The sequence below is a fragment of the Leptidea sinapis genome, chromosome 21 (assembly GCF_905404315.1).
Source record: "Leptidea sinapis chromosome 21, ilLepSina1.1, whole genome shotgun sequence".
Taxonomy (NCBI): Eukaryota; Metazoa; Arthropoda; class Insecta; order Lepidoptera; family Pieridae; genus Leptidea; species Leptidea sinapis.
Genome location: NC_066285.1, coordinates 10,994,835 through 11,013,537, shown reverse-complemented (window position 1 = coordinate 11,013,537; position 18,703 = coordinate 10,994,835). Strand labels below are relative to the sequence as shown.

Here is an 18,703-nt window from a genome sequence, read left to right as displayed (position 1 = left end):
ACTAAATTTTGAAGACTACTAAAGGGACAAATAGCCAAAGTTGTTAGGAAAACTATAAATAAGGAAGTAAGCGACAGAAGAAGAATAAGGTTTCTAAAAATATGAAGGATAGTGATGATTCAGACTGCGAAGATTGCTTCTGTACCTATAGTTCAAAGTCAAAGTCAAATAAACATTCAAAAATCAAAATATTACATTTAAATTACTGAATTTATCATATGTTCACAAAAAGTTGAGCTCATGAGAAGGACATACAAGAAACTCAACGGCCACACTTTTCAATCAAATAGAGTATTTTACAATGGCCGTAATATACATAACAAATTAGTGTGTCAAGTGCTGCATCCAATATGAGACGTGTTTAAATAATTTAAACTTTTTTTTTATGAAAATAAGGGACGAGACGAGCAGGATGTTCAGCTGATGGTAACTGATACGTCCTACCCATTACAATGCCGTGCCGCTCAGGATTCTTGAAAAACCCAAAAATTCTGAGCGGTCCTACAATTGCGCTCGTCACCTTGAGACATAAGATGTTAAGTCTCATTTGCCCTGTAATTTCACAAGCTACGGCGCCCTTCAGACCGACTGCTTGCACATTACTGCTTCACGGCAGAAATAGGCACCGTTGTGGTACCCATAATCTAGCCGGCAAGGAGTGTGATACTAATGTGAAATCCAAAAGGCTTATAATTAATAGAATAAGTATATCTATGATTGTTAATTATGAAAGTAACTTTATTTTTATTTACAATGTTACGAACATCTCTCACATTGTTACTGTATACATAGACTATGACAGCTGTGTGAAAAAAATTGTGACTAGAACGAACCTCTATTTAGAGCAATTCACGCACACTTACACAAAGTGTCATACAAATCGCGAGTGTTAGACGTAGCTTGTCACGCACACTAAAGTATTATTCCTAGCCTGTTTTTATCTGTTGTCTAACAGCAAAGATTCTTTCTAGATGTATAAATTACCTAAGGTGATTTTAAATCCTGTTCTGAATTAAAATATATGAATGTGAATTGCAGTTTTCACTTTTCACGTTCCGTGAAAGTTGTGAAGCAGTAATGTATAATCCTTTTGAATTTTTTTTTATGTATTTTGCTGAAGTACATTATCATCAAAATGTTGTCATTTTTATTCGGTGTAAGTATCACTAAGTTTTTTCCTTAAAAAATTCCACACGTGTTTCGCCTCAGCACGAGGCATCCACAGTAGATGTTGTCTCGCCAATTTCTGGCACGAGACTCAGTAAAAATCACAACATTTGGATAATCTCCTTGTATTATTGTCATCTTGACTTTTTTACTGTCGACTACTTTCGACTTGAGTTTTCTAGATTGCTCATAGCTGCTGTTCATTTGATTTATCTTATGCTTTTAATATTTGAAAACCAATATTTCGCAGCTGCCATTGCTTAGGGCTTAGCGAGACAGCACGCGCCATTTTCATGCTACTTACCTACCTACATACTTCAAGGTTCTTCTGGCTAAAATATCTATGATATTATGATGGGAGAAAGAATCATCAACTTCCTTTGCGTATAGATACCTAGGTTTGATGTTAACGTTTTTTTGTTTCCTTAATTTTTTTATGCTCTCCATACTGATCCCTAAAACTTTCACTGTCCCGGGTTCGCTTCCATGCTGTAGCGATAATTAATTGATTGCTAAAAAATCTCGTACCTAAAACCGTTGTAAGTGATAGGTATAGAAAATGATACACAGGGTAGGTAATTTTTATACAAAAACTGTGGAATTAAAGACTATATTTTCCATAGTTCTCGGAGTGACGTAAATCGAATTTTGGATAATTTGTGAAATCCAAAACGACCGTTGTGTAAACTTTTGATTAAAAAATATAGATTTCAATTAATGTTATTTTATTTATTTAGACATGCTCCTCCTTGCATACAAATGCTCTTAATAAATAAAACAAAAACAATTTACAAATTACAACTTTAGTTTTATTTATTTTTTAGCATTATCAACAAGACAATCAGCTCAAACAAAAAAAAAACAATAAAAGAAGAATATTTAGTTCATTTTACAATATAAGTATTCGATTATAAGAAAAACCCCTATTAGGTTAGGGCAATGACGATCTATACTTATAGACAATGCACCTAATACAAAATCAAAGCCGAAATATGGCACATGCCACAAATGACATCATAATAAGCTTCGACTGCTATGTGTATACATTTCTGCGTTTACTCCAGTTTTTTTTAAATTTTATTGGTCAATAGGCAGCAATGTAAACACTACTACAGTTTCAGCTGCGTATTTTGAATTTAGAACCCGATCTGGACAGTGACATCTGTGGAGTAGCAATTAGGTATTTTTTTAAACCCAAGTGAAAAAGAGGGATGCTATAAGTTTTACGTTCGTGAGTCTGTCCCTATTTTCCGATCAAGATCTGTTCAGTCGGAGGTTGTTTACGTTTTAAATAAAAAATCACACCTATAGATATTATAAAGAGGAATGTTTGTATGTTTGTGTATTGGCTTGTGTTTATATTTGTAACTTCTTTAGTTCTTCACGTTCTATAGGGATTTGGATTTAATAAGTTAAGGTAACCTATAATGAGAGAAACTAATACTCAAAATATTTTTATTTGCATAAAATAATTTGTTAAACTGGTTATTTAAATGTTAAGTTTCTTGAATTAAATAACATTTGTCTTTTAGACTTAAATATCTTTTCCAGGGTATATTTTTGGTATAAGTAGTGTAAGCGGAGATCAACATATATTTGTATGACAGCTTTTGTCAAATTTTAAATGTGGTTAAATCCAAAATTCTTAAATCCTTGAGTGGTGAAATATAAATATGCTTATTTTGTTTGTAAATTTATTCACATCTCTCTCTTGCTACCAACTGGCGCCAATTCTCTTTCATTATCTCGTGTACGTAAAGCTGAAAAATATAAGCTTTAGGTACATATTTGCGATGTAAATAAGTATCAATTATCAACGATACTTCCGTGATAACGTGTAAATAGCACTAATATGTAATTGTTCACGTTCTTGTAAGCCGTTCACATTACACAATATACAATATTGCTAATCATTGTTCACTAGGCCTTAAAAAATACGACTTCAAGAACATTAATCCAAAACAATAGATATACTTAATATGCACTAAAAAGTATAAAAATAATTGCGTATTTTTACACAATCTAATTCTAGTAACGATTATTGTAATTTTCGGTGTCAGCCAAGGTAGATTTGTACATAGGCTGCACTAAAAGTATCGGGAATGGAACATTTCCACTGTTCCTGTCATATTAAAATCTTTTTAATTGAAAACTCCTTGGTTTTAAAAATCGAATACCATTTATTTATTTAAAAAAAGATTCTCGGTCTTGTCACAAGGTCTTTTCAAACTTGTTTAGTCGTTGAGAAAATGGAATTGACTCGAGAAAATTCTAGAGCGATGATTTATGATGACTTTTGAAGTCGTTTAACACAAAAACAGTGTGTTGACCGGATGATTTCTACATTTGGTGATGAAGCCCCATCCAAAACCACAATTTATCGCTGGTTTGCTGAATTTCAACGTGGACGTATCAAGCTCAGTGATGATCCCCGTCAAGGTCGTCCAAAAACTGCAGTCACCAAAGAAAATGTTGATGCTGTGCGTAAGCTGATTGAGGAAGATCGACATGTGACATACCGCGAAATTCAGGCAACTTTAGACATTGGCATGAGTCAAATACAAATAATCTTGCATGAACAATTAGGTGTAAAAAAGTTGTTTTCCCGATGGATACCGCATTTGCTCTGTGAAGAGCAAAAAGCGTCTCGCGTTACTTGGTGCGTCAGAACTCTCGAAAGATTCCACGCAGGATCCTCAAATTCTGTATACAGTATCGTATCAGGTGACGAATCCTGGATATACGCGTACGAATCCGAAACTAAAAACCAGTCACGAGTTTGGGTGTTCGAAAATGAGTTTTAACTCATTTGGCTTTAGCCAACAAAAATTGTTCGTTCACGGAGTGACTGATTTTACTACGATAATTACTTGACCATAACGACGTTACGGTAGGTGACTCAAATATACGGATAGCATAAAAAAGATTCGGCGTAGTATCGTTAATTTAATCGTAATCGTAATTGATGAGTTCATTGTTATGGATCCCATAAGCAGAAAGTAACCAAACTATCACCAAACTACTTTTGAAGTATATCTTTTCCAATTAAAAATAATTATCGAAATTGGCTGGCTTGATATTGATTTATTCGTAAATATGTTGAGCACCTACTTATAGCAAATTTAAGACTTATGTTTTTCTCATGATTGCCATTGCCAGATCTGGACAAAATTGCAATCCACACGGGAAGCACCAGCATTCATTTAAATAAGAAAGTCGTTAATGTATTTATTTGAGCACTTTTTATAGCACACTTAGGCTTGTTGATTGACACACAGTTGAGAAAAGTGTGCTTACTTTGTCTTTAAGCACACTTTTCCCGTTCCGTTATCAGACTGCAAATGATATGTCCATATGTAGAGAACGTCATTGGGTTAGGGGCAAAGAAAACCTACTTGATATAAGTTAGACCTCCATTTTATTGTGTAACAACAAATTACAAGCCACAATCACAAACAGTCAACCTACATTATATAATGTACTCTGTGCAGTCGGCTGTCAATCACCCATTACAATACTGTCAGCGGATGGCGTCGTTGTCACTTGTCAGTTGAATAGGATTGTGTCACTATTCACTATTCAGTAAATTCACTCTTTTGACGTCTCGCTTACAATTTCTCAAATTCTCAACCGCGCTCGTTAGTCGTAACCTATTCACATTCAGTAGGTATTAAAAATAGTCTTATTTCTTTGGTTATTTCATGTGGATTGTGGATAATTCATACTTGTGACTAGTATAGAAACTACTCAATTCTTTAACCCACAAGTATTAATGAAATAGTGTAGTAATATTTACATAATGGCTGCTGATAATATTGAAAAATTGTACCAAAATTACGGTTTGCTTGCTGATGCTAAAGATGATATATCAAAGGTAACCTATAAAATATATGTTTTTGCTAGTTACTAAATAAATACTTGACAGTTTAGGCTTATATCTGTAGCTTTATCATTACTATATTATATATTTTATATTCATTAATATATTTTCACTTATAGCACGAAAAAGAATACCTTGAAATATTGGCCGCTGTGAAGGGATCCGATAAGGAAAAACGATTAGCATCACAGTTTATCGCGAAATTTTTCAGCAGTTTTCCAAGTTTGGCGGAACAAGCAATTGAAGCTCAGTTCGATCTATGTGAAGATGACGACATTGCTGTATGTATTTGTAAAAAAATAAACACATATATATTTTAGTGATAAACTTGTATCCATCTCGTATTTATATGAATAAGTATAACTTTGCTTTCAGATCCGTAAGCAAGCTATCAAAGAGCTGCCTACAATGTGTAAAACTAGCAAAGAACATACTCAGAGGATTGCTGATATTTTAGCTCAACTGCTGCAGTCAGAAGATCAAACAGAAGTTAATGTGGTTACTAATTCATTGCTTGCTGTTCTGAAAATTGATCCTAAAGAAGCTTTGGCAGGATTATTCTTACAAATTCACCAGAGTACAGATAGTGATGCCCCTAATGAAACTGTTAGAGAGAGATGCATTAAATTTATAGCCACTAAAGTGAAACAACTTGGAAGAGAAATCATAAATAAAGAAGCAGAGGATCTCATCATCGCAGAAGGAAAAAAATTATTAGAGGTATGATATAATTTGAATCATTCATCATTTGAGTTATTGTTCAATGTAATTACTTAATTTACAAGATAATTATGTACCTGGTACAATGATGACACTTATGCTATCATTAAACTATAATTACTTAATTTGCTTCAAATAGTAAATTAATCATAATTATACATATAATACTTTATTTATTTTGTATTATCATCAGGCAGAAGATATCCACTGCCGGACAAAGGCCTCTCCCAAAGATCTCCACAACAATTGGTCCTGCGCTGCCCTCGCCCAACATATTCAGGCAATCCAGACCAGATTGTCAGTCAATCTTTTTGTATGCCCACTATTAATTTATTTTAAGACAAATAAGTTTATTTAAATTATAGGATGTAGTTGCTGAAGAGTTTGAACATATTATGGATCTACTAAAATGGTCTCGTCTTGGCAAGACACCAGCAGGGAAGAAAGAATTAACACAAATTATTGCTGCTCTGGCATTCACTCCAAACGACTGGCATATAGAGGACCCAGACTATGTGGACAGACTTTTGCAGTGCTCTCAACATGCAATACCTTTGTTTTCGGTAAGTATAATGTTATTTAAAAAGGCTTGTTTTAATAAATTATATTCAAATAAAGCCCTAATAAATAATACAGTCAAAAACAAGCTTAAGAAACCAATTATTTTCTTCATTATGTTAAAATTTAATTGGGTGGAAATACAAAAAATTGTAAGAACTTTCCCTTTTTCTTCAATTTTAATTTCTGTGTTATTAATTGTAAAATCCTGTCAAAATTGTAATTTTACAGAAATCAAACCTAATTAACTTAAACCAATAATTTTTATATATTATTGTGTAAGTAATGTAATTAAATAAATATTTTCTAGACCCAAGTGGATTCAACACAATTTGTAAATATATTCTGTGACCATGTTCTACCAAAATGGAATGAAATAACTACTACAGAGGGAGGAACAGATGTAAAACTTGAACTCTTGAAGACTTTTGCTGAAATAACGGAATTTTGTGGAGAAATTGAAAATCCTCAGGATAAAATTAATGTTGTTTATAATGTTTTAATGGTAATGGTCCTTTCTCAATATATGATCATATATTGGCACTGGCATTAATATTTTTTCTTGCTATATTTAATTTTTTTTTCAGAACTACTTACCTGAAGCTCCATTGCCAAGTGAAGATGACATTCAAGATAAAGAAAAGAAAAGTGAGACAAAAGAGGATGAATCAAAATCAGGGCCATCATTACAATTCTCTCATGTAGAATATGCACTCTATGCCTTACATACCTTATGTAGAAAATCGCCAGAGGCACTCGGAGCTGATGTTGATAGACTAAAGGCTCTGCGGCTAAGATTGCAGTACACAGCACGTTTGACACAAGGATATATAAAGAAGTTGAAAGAAGTGACTCGGGTAACATAGTTTTCACTTATATTGATAAAATAATTAAACCTTCTATTGTTTATCAGAGGCTTATAATTGAAATAGGCAGTTATAGTTGCTTGACTTTTATTAATTAATATTTTTAGGGAAAAAAAGGTGAAGATGAAAATTCAGATGATAACAAGCTAAAAGTTGCCGCTCTGAAGACAACATCAAATATTAACACACTTATAAGAGATATTTTCCGTACACCACCCAGTTTTAAGAGCAAAATTCAACTCTTCCTTCAAACGAAAAAGCCATACATAGAGGTAAGTATTTAACTTATTTATAGTAATTAAGTATCAGTTATATTGTAGTTTGGGTGTAATAATAATTGTTGTTAAGGTTTGCTGCTTAAAGATGGAATATATTTCAAAACTTACAGCCTTACATTAATAGAAGAAATATTATATGAATTTAATAATTTTTACAAATATTTATATATATATATAAGCTATTCTGATATGAGTACTAATATTGGTTGTGTAGTAGCTAATTTATATTATATTAATTAAGTTTAAACTTACAATTAATCATCTTGTTAGCAGTTTTAATGTGTTTTTAAAATATATGTAACTTAGTGGATTATTTAGCTCTCAGGGTTCTAAATCGTTAAAGTACAAACTTTACATTCCTAATTATTATGTTACATTTACCATACATTCATTGATCTCTGGGCCAGACATAATGAATGCTAGAAAACACTAAAAACACACATTTATGGACAGTTCAGGACTACTAATAGTACTGATATATCAGTACATATCCATGTTGTGAGCTTTGAAAAACTTGTCTACAATTCGAGACCAGAACCAACTCTCTAGGATCAATACCAAGGAATAGATCTCTAAAATTTAACAATTTGTCAAATTGCAATGCCAATATTAAGGAAAATACTTATTTTATGGGTAAAATCATAAAAAGATGATGTATTTAATGTAAGCAAAAATAATGTTTTAGTAACTTTAGTTAACTTTTAAACATATAGATGTTTTTTTAGAATTTTGTCAAAGTCGTATATTGATATCTTGTAAAAAAAATTGTGGTCTTTTGAGTGCTGCAAAATAAGCTACAGGTGTTTTGAAGCTATAAACTTGGATATATGGGACTTGTAGAATGATTATATTATATTACATTTTTTATATAACAATGTGTATTGGGATTTTATTGATGTCATAATTTTTCAGCAGGATATAGTTCCAACACAAACAGAGGAAAAAGACGCAGCTAATCAAAAACGACACCGTCCAATCACATTTGACAACAACAGCAACAATAAAGAATCCCCTGAAAAACGATCAAGAAGTGGTGATAGAAACTTGAAAATGTACACACCACCATCCGGAAAATATAGTTCAAGATTTGGTAGTAGCGGCCGTTTCACTGGTAGTTCGGGGAGGGGTCGTGGTGGCTATCGTAGAGAGTACCGTGATAATGGACCTTATAGACGTCGTAACAACTATTAACATTTAATTTGACTGACAATTAGATTAGTGGAATGACTTATTTTCTCAAATTTTGTAGGGTTGACTTATAAAATACTTGCAAGAATGTTTTAATACCTGACTAACTTACTTCATATTTACTTTTAACTGACATCTCATTAGACAAATTATGCAGGTGCCTCAGCGAAGGAAGTAGCCCACGGATCTGTTTGGCATTTTTTGTTAGGTATATTTAACTGGTTTTAGCTATTAAGCATGGGAAAAAAACCAATATGGTAAGTATCTTGTGTGATACAATGGTGTGGTCAATGGATTTTTTTTATTTAATTGTTTCAGCTATTTTCTTGACAACAAATGTGTCAGCTGACATTGCCAGTAACCTCTGTATTGGTTAATATTTTGTGGTAAGTCTGTATTATTAATAAATAGAGAGTAGGATATTTTAATGTAAGTCAAGTAATATGTGGGTGGTATGACTAGGAATGTATAGTGAATAGATTCTGAGAAGGCATTTGCGGGTCAGTTTGTGAATTTCAGTGCTCAGAGAATGAAATGAACAAGATCTGGAGCTCATCATCGATGGAAGCTATAACTGATTAAAGGCCTGCCCTTGTAGCTATTGTAAGTAGAACAGTATCACAATTTTATCATCATGGACTGCACTTCTATCAAGGTCTGGTAAGTAATGGGCATTAATATGTTTGACATTCATGCACATCTTTTCTAGCAGTATTGTGGTTAATATTTATCGTTTCAGAATGATTTCTACGGTTCATTTTCTTACAGAAACATGAATTTTGAGACCAGATAATTACAATTTCAAATATAAATTTTAATTCTACCTATTTGACTTTTATTTTTAGCCTAGTTTGTCTGGTAATTTATTTACTCGCCTGATGGAAAGTGAAATATTTATAGCCCATTACAATATAATGCAGCTTGCTTTTCTTGATTGAACCCAATATTGTGAGCGGCGAATGCGCTCCTCAGTTTGCGACACATGATGTTCATATCATGTCTTTTGTTTGGACATCATAGATGGCCTCCTGTACTATAATTTGATAATGATGTCATAATAAAAGAACTTATTTTTTACAATAAGGTCAAAAATGGGAATTTAAATTAAAGCGGTTATAGTACCTGTATAGTTATTATTTTAATAGCGTTATATTGGCAGTGGTAAGACGGCAGCCGTATAACTTGGTCATCTGTTAGAAATTTGAATATCTTCGTAGATGTGCCAGATGCAGGGCGTCTTTTTTAATGAAAATAAGGGACTATCAAGACGATCAGCTGATGGCAATTGAGACGCCCTGCCCATTTCAATGCGGTGCTGCTCAGGATTCTTGAAATACCCTTATATATTCATTCTGAGTCTGATTATAAATATTCAGAGTGGCACTACAATTATTATTGCGCTCGTAACCTTGAGACATAGGATGTTAAGTCTCATTTGCCCAGTAATTTCACTAGCTACGGCACCCTTCAGACCGAAACACAATAAAGCTTACAAATTACTACTTCACTGCAGAAATATTCACCGTTGTGGTACCCATAATCTAGCCGGCATCCTGTTCAAAGGAGCCTCCCACTGGTAAAATGTTTACTCTTGACGGTCAATTCTTTTTTTTAATACCTTAATTTGAGAATAGTCTGAACCCCTCATACCAGCCAGATTGCGAATTCGCAAACAGTCATCACCTTGTATAACCGTGCAAGCATAATATAGATATTGCAAAATTAAGAGTTCCATACAAATATGTAATTTTGAAATCCTATGTGCAGGAAAAATGAATAAAACTAAATGAACCAAATTATTTATTCTCTGAAAAATGGTACATTTTATCTCATATTGTCCACCACATTACACATAATATAATCAAGTTCATAACATGCATCTGGATTAGAAGTATCATTTGGACTGCTTTCCATTTGTTCTAATATTTCTGGTGGTATTTTGAAATTTGATTCGATCTCATTTTGATCAGGCAGGCTTTGTAGTGCATTTTGTAGGATATCTTGAACTTTATCTAAATGTTTCTGAAATCTGAAATAATTTATATGGTTATAGTATCTTAATTTAGTGGATTTTATTATATTGCAATATTTAAAAGCAGACATAAGATAGGTTTGTTGAATTGTATCAAATGTTGAAAGTAATAAAACTAAACTGCTATGATATTCAGTTCATTTTACATACACTACAATTACTGTGATGTTCAACAAGCCATGCATGTTTAAATGCATACAGTGTGATTGATACCACACATTACAACTTTCTAGGGCTAGCAGCGATAGCAATAATTATTTTATACTAGCTGATGCCCGTGATGTTGTCCATTGTCAAAGTATGTTGTCCCAACCTCTTTTTAATATTGTTCATGTAAGATAAGAATAAAAAATTTCAGGACATACATACATACAGTCAAAATTTCTATAAAGAATTTGTTTGGAATTTTTGCATTCACATGTCCTGTGGTGTACTTCGGCTGGGTATAATATCCAGAACAACCTATCTGATCGCTCCCCATGTATAAGAAGAAGATGCTGAGAGACCCCTCATCTCTGTGCAAAATCTAAGAATCAAGTAGCATGGATATGACTTGATCATCATAATAAGCTTCAAGTGCTGTTGCTTACATAGCAATGAATACCACTGAATTGCAGCATATCATTGTTAAGCAGAGAGAAACAGGGCAGGGCATAACACTATAACTCGATTTTATGCTGTGATCTGATAAGCTAGTAATCCAATTGTATAATTTCTCTAGGAACCCATAACAATACACTTCTTAGAATCCCTTCGTGCTAACCTTGATCAAAATCTTTGACTATGTCAAGCCTTTAGCTTCCACCCATCTATGAGTGAGATTTGCAAGCTGAGCTACATGGATGGTGACCAATAATGATGGTGTAATATTGGTAATTAGCTAATCAGTTGGTACTCCTGGTATCCCAAGAACAAGTAATTGACTCTGTAAATTTTTAGAAAATGAGCAAATTGAGGATCATGAACAGATTTGAGTATACACTGAACCAAGGTAGACAACCTTTGAAAATAGATTCCTTTTTGATGTCATTTTTAATATACTAGATAATACTAGGCACTCCGGAAACAAATGGGACCTCTGAGGGAAAAGCGACACAAGAAACTCTCTCAGCATTCTTTTTTTGTGCTCTTATTAATAAAATATACAATATTATACTGTCATTGCTATTGCTATAAAATAATCATAATCTAGGCTCAGGCTGTCCCATCACTTAGATATTCAACTGTGGAGTAGTTGGATTTATGTAAACATTTATTAAATTTTCATAAATTTACGGACAAAGAAGTCACAATATTTATTTCTTTAAATTTTTCGTTGAGTGTCTGTCTATAACCAAGCTGATATATAATATGAACAGCTCTGTTTTGCAGAGCTAACACTATGTCAATATCAGCAGAATGACCCCACAGTAAAATACTGTATGTAATGAAACCAGGCTTACTTAAGCTTTATTTTATACTAATGTGTGAAAGACCAATAAAGAACCTTGTTGGTCATTTATTAAAATATTAAACATTCTTACAATACTTACTAAAGTTATCTTGCTAGTATTTTGGCCTCACTGACCCTATGTTGTAATATTCAAGCCCTGTATGTTTTCCTCTCCAAAGTGTGTTTGGATAGTAAGAAAATATGCTGTATATTATATACATGCTACAAGGGCATAAGTTTCTTGGGATAGTGTGTGTTAAAGCTTGAAAATCCATACATACCTCATTGCAGTTTCAACTCTTTGTCGTTTTTGTAACTCCATCATAACTCTTAATGTTTCTCTTGCTTGGTGAGGTCTGAATTCATTTAATAAATGATGAATGTGAATAAACAATAGGCTGAGATCTTCTACTTTTTCTGCTCTTTTAGGTGAGTCTGGACAATGAACTAAAAGATCTAGTAGATCTAGAAAATTCACAAGTAATGAGTGATTAAGTTTCTTAAGCTCCCTCCTCCTCTCAAAATGCATAGGATATAATCTTCTGAAGCCCTTGAATAAGAATAAAAAAATATTATATATTATTGATGATTATGATATTATATACTATTTTGTAATATTAATACTATCATTATAGTAAGTTTTTAAATTTTCTTACCTGACTTTCCAATGATCTTATAATAGCATCATCTGCATTAAAAGTATTGCCAAACATTGAATATGAATCATGAATAGGTCTAGGCGGTAGAGGGGCTCTATTTCTTCTTACATTATCATCAGTATAAAAATTTATATATTGAATGGGTGGCAAAGGTAACGAACTGACTTGTGCTGTTTCTGAAGACATTGTTGGGTAGAAATATGTCCTGAAAATTTAAATTACGAGATATGACTGCCGTGGTAATTTCTTTAACTTATTCGATCATGAATTAGCCAGTATAGTAATTGTTTTAAAATTCAAATAAATAAACAATCAACAAGGCTACTTATGGTTTTATATATACTCTTACTTACTGTTTTTGACTATCATAAACACTAAGATTTACTTACGAAATAAAAAACACAAATCTTATTGAAAACTTACAAATATTGAGAATATGTTTATATACTAAGTTAAAGACGCAGGTACAGGGGTACAACACAAGCCAAGCAGAGAGATATATGAGAATATAATAATAATATCACGAATACATTTTAACTTTTAACAATTAACTACTTTCATCAAAATCAAAAATTTATTTAATTAAATTTAGGTTTTAGCTCTGTGATCTGTCTCTTTTTTTTTTTTGGAGTTTATGGCCTGGTATCTTGTGATCTGTCTCAGTCTATTACTAGACTAGGCAAAGAATATATATCTATACAGCCAAACTAATTATAAAAATAGAAATTCGTATAATTTTTTATATTTCACAACTTTAAGAACTTTTAAATAGTAACAGATTCTTTAAGCTTAATAAAAGGTTTAACTAATCTAACTATATCCTCTTTTTTGTAAATGAAATAATATATAAATACCACCTTGAGCATATTCAAGTGGCCTTCCTATGGGTGCCATCACATAAAGGTATAACAGGTAACGAAATGGCTGATAAGACTGCATATGAAGGTATTAATTCAGTTGATGTTAAAAATGTTATAGAGATTCCTATGACTGATTGTCTCCAATATATTGACCAATAAATTTAAAAGTTATGGTTAGACATGTGGAAGAAAGACCAAGATAATAAAGGAAAATGTAATGGCCGCATACAAGAAAACATGCCTATCAGACCCTGGTACAATCAATTGAAGGATTGCAACAGAGATTTTATTACCGCGATAAATAGGTTGCGTTTGGCCATAATACTGCACCGTCACACCTTGCAAGATTGGATATTGTTGAAAATAAAATTTTCCCACATTGCAATTAAAATGAAGACGTAAGGAAGTATGGACCACCTTATTTTCGACTGCCAAACATTTCAGAATGACAGACTTGTGCTGGCTTGTGAAATCAGTGACTCCAAAATAGAGGTGATCGTTAAATCAATAAACTGTTTTTATTAACAGTTTTATATTCGTTAACGAATTAACTGTTTTTCTTCAATGAAAAAAGACGAATTTGCGAACGAAAACGTTGACTTGATATTATATTGTCGAAATAAAAACCTAAATTATTAATAAATGCAATAACCGATTTTTCAAAACCCGTTGACGATATAACAGTTTTTTCAAAACCTGTTGATGATTTAACAGTTTTTTCAACCTGTTGACCATTGACAAAAAACAGTTAAATTAATTTAAAAACCTTGAATGACACACCTCTACTCCAAAATTTTAACTGATTCTTCATCCCGCCCGCCTCCACTTGATCAGTTATTAAGAGACAAAAGAAGTTATAAACCATTATATAAATATATTAAGAATACAATTCTAACAATATAAAATAAAGTGAAGTGATACGTGAACGGTGAAATGAAAAGTATACATATTCAGATAATAAAAAAGACTTGTTTTAAAGGTCTTAGTTACCAGGTCATAAAATCCCAAAAAAAATTGACGCTTGAGTAGTGATGACAGCAGTTATTTTTCAGGTTTACAGAAGTAAATGACAGGAAATTTTTACACTGTAATTTGGGAAGTTTCGAGTTATTGATTATAGTATATATTATTATAGTATTAAAAGAGGTAGATAGGTATGTCACTAGCGCGCCGAAAATCAATCTCCTAAATTGAGTAAATTGGTTCCTTTCGTCGTAGTCGCTCTCTCGATACGAAAACGGTACACACCCGTTTGTTGTTGACAGAATTGCTTACAATTTGATATAGGTACAACATTAAAATGCCGTCATGTGTTATGGGAAGATACACTGATGATACGAAAGTAAAAAAATCATAGAATTACATACACAGTTAAGAAATCATGAATTATAACATTTTATTTGATTTCATTATTTATCTAACAAAATAAATATGTTGCCGTTGTCATGGCAACTTTCTATTTTCTTTTAAAATACTATGTTACTTATGAAGAGTTATTAGTTTTTGGTCATTCTTTCGATTGGCATCATAAAAAAGTTCGATTCCTAGACGAGGCAAGTAATTTTTAGAAAAATCTTTGAATGCAGAAGTACTAACATTTAAAAATAACATAAAGTCTACTTTCAGTAAAATAGCCTATCTTCGATATTTAAGGTACTTTCCCTTCATGTCCCATAAATTTGGGACACCGTATTATAATCAATATTAAATATTTTTTTTATAAAATCAATGACACATTATCTACCTAATTTCAATTCAGTTTTACTACTTTATAGCTTTTAATTTTACTACATGAACTCATGAATGAATCGTAATTTAGGCATAAATCACGGTGTACGGTAAAAAATCATATCTGATGAATTAACTGTATTTTCTCTATACAAATACGAAGCAATTAGTTAATTAGAGTTATCTCTTTTTCGCTTGCGATAATTGCATTTACTATCCTTCTTTGACGTGTAATTGTAATGTAGTGTGCTATTGCAATGTTAAATTATTCATGTATGCGTTAGTGTATCATTTTCAAACACCGAATGTTGTCTACGTAACCTATCTATACTTTTAAATATCATTGGTTATTGATAATATGAATTGCATGGATTTTAAATTAAAATAGAATTTTATATAGATTAATTTTATAAATTTACTAGCTGACCCAGCAAACAATGTATTGACTATTGCCATATGAATTTTTTTAAAAAAATGCATGGATATAAAAATAGATTTTGGCCGATTCTCATACCTACCCGATACGTTTGGGACGTGTTGGGGTAGTTTGGTAACAAACACCGCGACCTTTATATACGAACGACGAATTTTATATATTAAAAAAATAATCCTCATCCCATAAAAAAAAGTTTGATTGCCAATTTCTTTTTTGCCAAGGCTCTACAATTGTCGATAGAAGTAAAAACTCAGAACTTTTAGTATTAAAATTTGAAATTTCATAATGTTCAAAACAAATAAATTATTAATTTCAATTTATTTTCAATAATCGCTACATAGTATAAATCAAAATCGCTTCCCGCTGTGTCCAGATGAATGATATTAGATTTTTTAACTACGCAATGTATTTTCATGCATTTTTTTAAATAGATAGGGAGATTGAAGAGGAAAGTTTATAGTTTTTTTTTTATATAATAGTTGCATAATATAGATAAAAATTATAAACACTAGTATTGTACAACTTGAAAAGGTTCACAAAAAAGTCCGCAATGGTATAATATGTCTATCTCTCAGAGTAACCCACAATAACAGGTTAGGTTAATAGGTTATTTACGAAGCGATTTTAAGCAATACAGCATTTATCCTTATCCAATTAAGTAGGTACCTTAAATACATTGTGTATTTAATATAGCTCAATTTGGCCGCTTACAGCATTTAAATGGATATTTTTGAAGATATTACAAATTTAAAATGCATGTTAAGTCATAAAGAACGGGATCGCTCGGAAAAACCTATGGTATATTTATTTAATTATTTTTACTATCTATTTTTGACTGAACCCACAATACGTCAGCTGCATAGCTACAGAATATATACTATTATTGAGCATTTCGGTGACGTGAACTCACGAGATTTCACCCATCCAAAAATTCTAACTATATATATTTATATTTATTTATCGCCAGCGCCAGTCACGAGCATGTGTGTGACGCAAACCCATAAGATTGTTTCTCCTACCAAAAAGTGCCCAGCACGGCTAAGGAACTTTTATCACTTCAAAAACAAATTCCTGAAGTTTTTTTAAAACTTGCTATATAAATTGTTATCGGTTACCGTAAGTGTTAATTCTGTAAAGATTCGTTAGTCTACATGCAGAATGCACCCAACACCCGTCCACAAGTTTAAGAGTTAAAAGTTATACGCGTCCTCTACTGAAGAATCGCCCTTTTAACCGAACGACTGGGTTAATCGGCAACGAAAAGCTCTGCTATGTACAAAAACAAACAAGTTAACATAACTAAAAAATAATTACTTAAACATTAAAGAAAAACAATGTTAATGTCTCCTTTCCAAGAAACCACTATATCGATCGGATTTGTAACAGTAAAGATCATAATCATAAATAATGAAGAACAGAAAAGGGTAAAAATATAAGATATACCTAACATCAAAGTATAGAGTATAGACTATATATACATTACTTTTCTTTTTGTTTCTCGTAAATACATGCAGTATTACCGAAGTTACACTACGAGAAGCTTAGACCACTTTTTGATATCCCGAGTATCGCGTTACCTACCCATAGTCTAATTTTTAATACGAGGGAATTATGACAATTGTCATTCTTTGACAATTCAGATATCATAAACCTTTTCTACTTTGAATTTTTTTAAATATAAAATAAAGAAACATAGAAATCAGAATTAGATCAATGAAACTATATCTATAACCTTGTAAATGGTCATTGTTTTGTGCATTCAATGCACATATTTTAGTGTCTTCTTTAATAGTATTTATTATGGATTATAGTATACATTACTGTAATTTTTTAAACTGTAATATTATATAATATTTATCTCATATCAACTCTATCACTTATGCTATTTCTAACTTCGGCACAGCAAAGGCACACTTTTACTTAGTAGTTAGTTAGTAGGCTCGATTTTTCCACATCTCATTTTTAGATATAGGGAGTCAGAGGTGGCCCTAACTATTGCGAGGCTCCGGGCGGCAGGTCTTTGCAAGGCCCTTTGTCGTTCGTGAAAAGTATTAAATGCGAAAGTAGGTCTGGTTTTGGGTTTAGGTATTTGTCGTGTTTGAGGAGAAATGCTATAAAAAAGTTATAAAAATAAATACAATTTGAGTTTTTAAAGTATTTAACATTGAAAGATTTACAAAGTAACAAATACAGATATGTTTTTAAAATTGATGTTTGCGGCTTTTGTTTAGACTAAAATCTTTAATTAAAGCAGAATAATCTAACGAATGAGCTACGTCATCTTCGATTGAAAGAATGGCAAGTGCTGACAGCCGATCTTGTGTCGTCAAATTCCTAAAATATGTCTTAATAATTTAACGCCTCAAATTACTCCTTTCAGCAGCCGCAACTGTAACAAGTGTAGTAATATTTCTCAGGACTATTTCGAAAGTGGGTTAACTTCAGTTAATTTTTTTTCTATTGTGTATTTCGGAGCCGAGGTAATGTTGTCATTTCCTTCATAAAAAGAATAATCCGTGTTCTCCAACTGTCCTAGATTTTATTCAAGTCGCTGCATTGCTTCAAAAGTTTACTATCACTAATTTCCTTTTATCGTTTTATATTAAGCACACATTGACGACAGTTACATAAAAATAATATAATTTTGAAAATTTCTTCCGCATTCAATTCATGAGCTTCATCTTCCCTTCATGAAATTGCCCTTTTTTTACGTCTTCTTATGACTTGTTTGAACTGTCTGTCAATATCATTTTCCTTAGCTATTTCTCACGATGTTATTTTGAGTCAATACTTTAAATACTATAAGAACGTATTTTCAATAAAATTGAAGGATATGTACGGTATAGTATTGTAACGTAATAGTACCTATAGTATTTTTTTTTATGAAAATAAGGGATGA

At 32.0% G+C, this 18,703-nt stretch overlaps 2 protein-coding genes across 5 annotated transcripts; one reads left to right on the top strand and one right to left on the bottom strand.

The window, feature by feature from the left end:
* Nucleotides 1-4,780: 4,780 nt before the first annotated feature.
* On the top strand, nucleotides 4,781-9,480 carry LOC126970633 (apoptosis inhibitor 5). Of its 2 annotated transcripts, none has more exons than XM_050816704.1 (8): nucleotides 4,781-5,041; nucleotides 5,167-5,328; nucleotides 5,423-5,767; nucleotides 6,133-6,330; nucleotides 6,636-6,830; nucleotides 6,913-7,182; nucleotides 7,299-7,463; nucleotides 8,385-9,480. In XM_050816704.1, exons 1-8 carry the CDS (start codon nucleotides 4,967-4,969, stop codon nucleotides 8,658-8,660), a joined length of 1,686 nt encoding a protein of 561 aa, XP_050672661.1. In that variant the 5' UTR covers nucleotides 4,781-4,966; the 3' UTR covers nucleotides 8,661-9,480. The 2 variants fall into 2 exon arrangements, with proteins under 2 accessions (XP_050672661.1, XP_050672660.1); XM_050816703.1 differs by having other exon boundaries at nucleotides 4,784-5,041; nucleotides 8,382-9,480.
* A 964-nt stretch (nucleotides 9,481-10,444) lies between these two features.
* On the bottom strand, nucleotides 10,445-13,401 carry LOC126970670 (mediator of RNA polymerase II transcription subunit 7). Of its 3 annotated transcripts, none has more exons than XM_050816759.1 (4): nucleotides 13,134-13,401; nucleotides 12,778-12,985; nucleotides 12,403-12,671; nucleotides 10,445-10,686 (listed from the first exon to the last, which is right to left on the bottom strand). In XM_050816759.1, the coding sequence occupies exons 2-4, from the start codon at nucleotides 12,964-12,966 to the stop codon at nucleotides 10,482-10,484; spliced, it is 663 nt and encodes a 220-aa protein (XP_050672716.1). In that variant the 5' UTR covers nucleotides 12,967-12,985; nucleotides 13,134-13,401; the 3' UTR covers nucleotides 10,445-10,481. The 3 variants fall into 3 exon arrangements, with proteins under 3 accessions (XP_050672716.1, XP_050672717.1, XP_050672715.1); XM_050816760.1 differs by having other exon boundaries at nucleotides 13,170-13,401; XM_050816758.1 differs by having other exon boundaries at nucleotides 13,204-13,401.
* Between the last annotated feature and the right edge of the window lie 5,302 nt (nucleotides 13,402-18,703).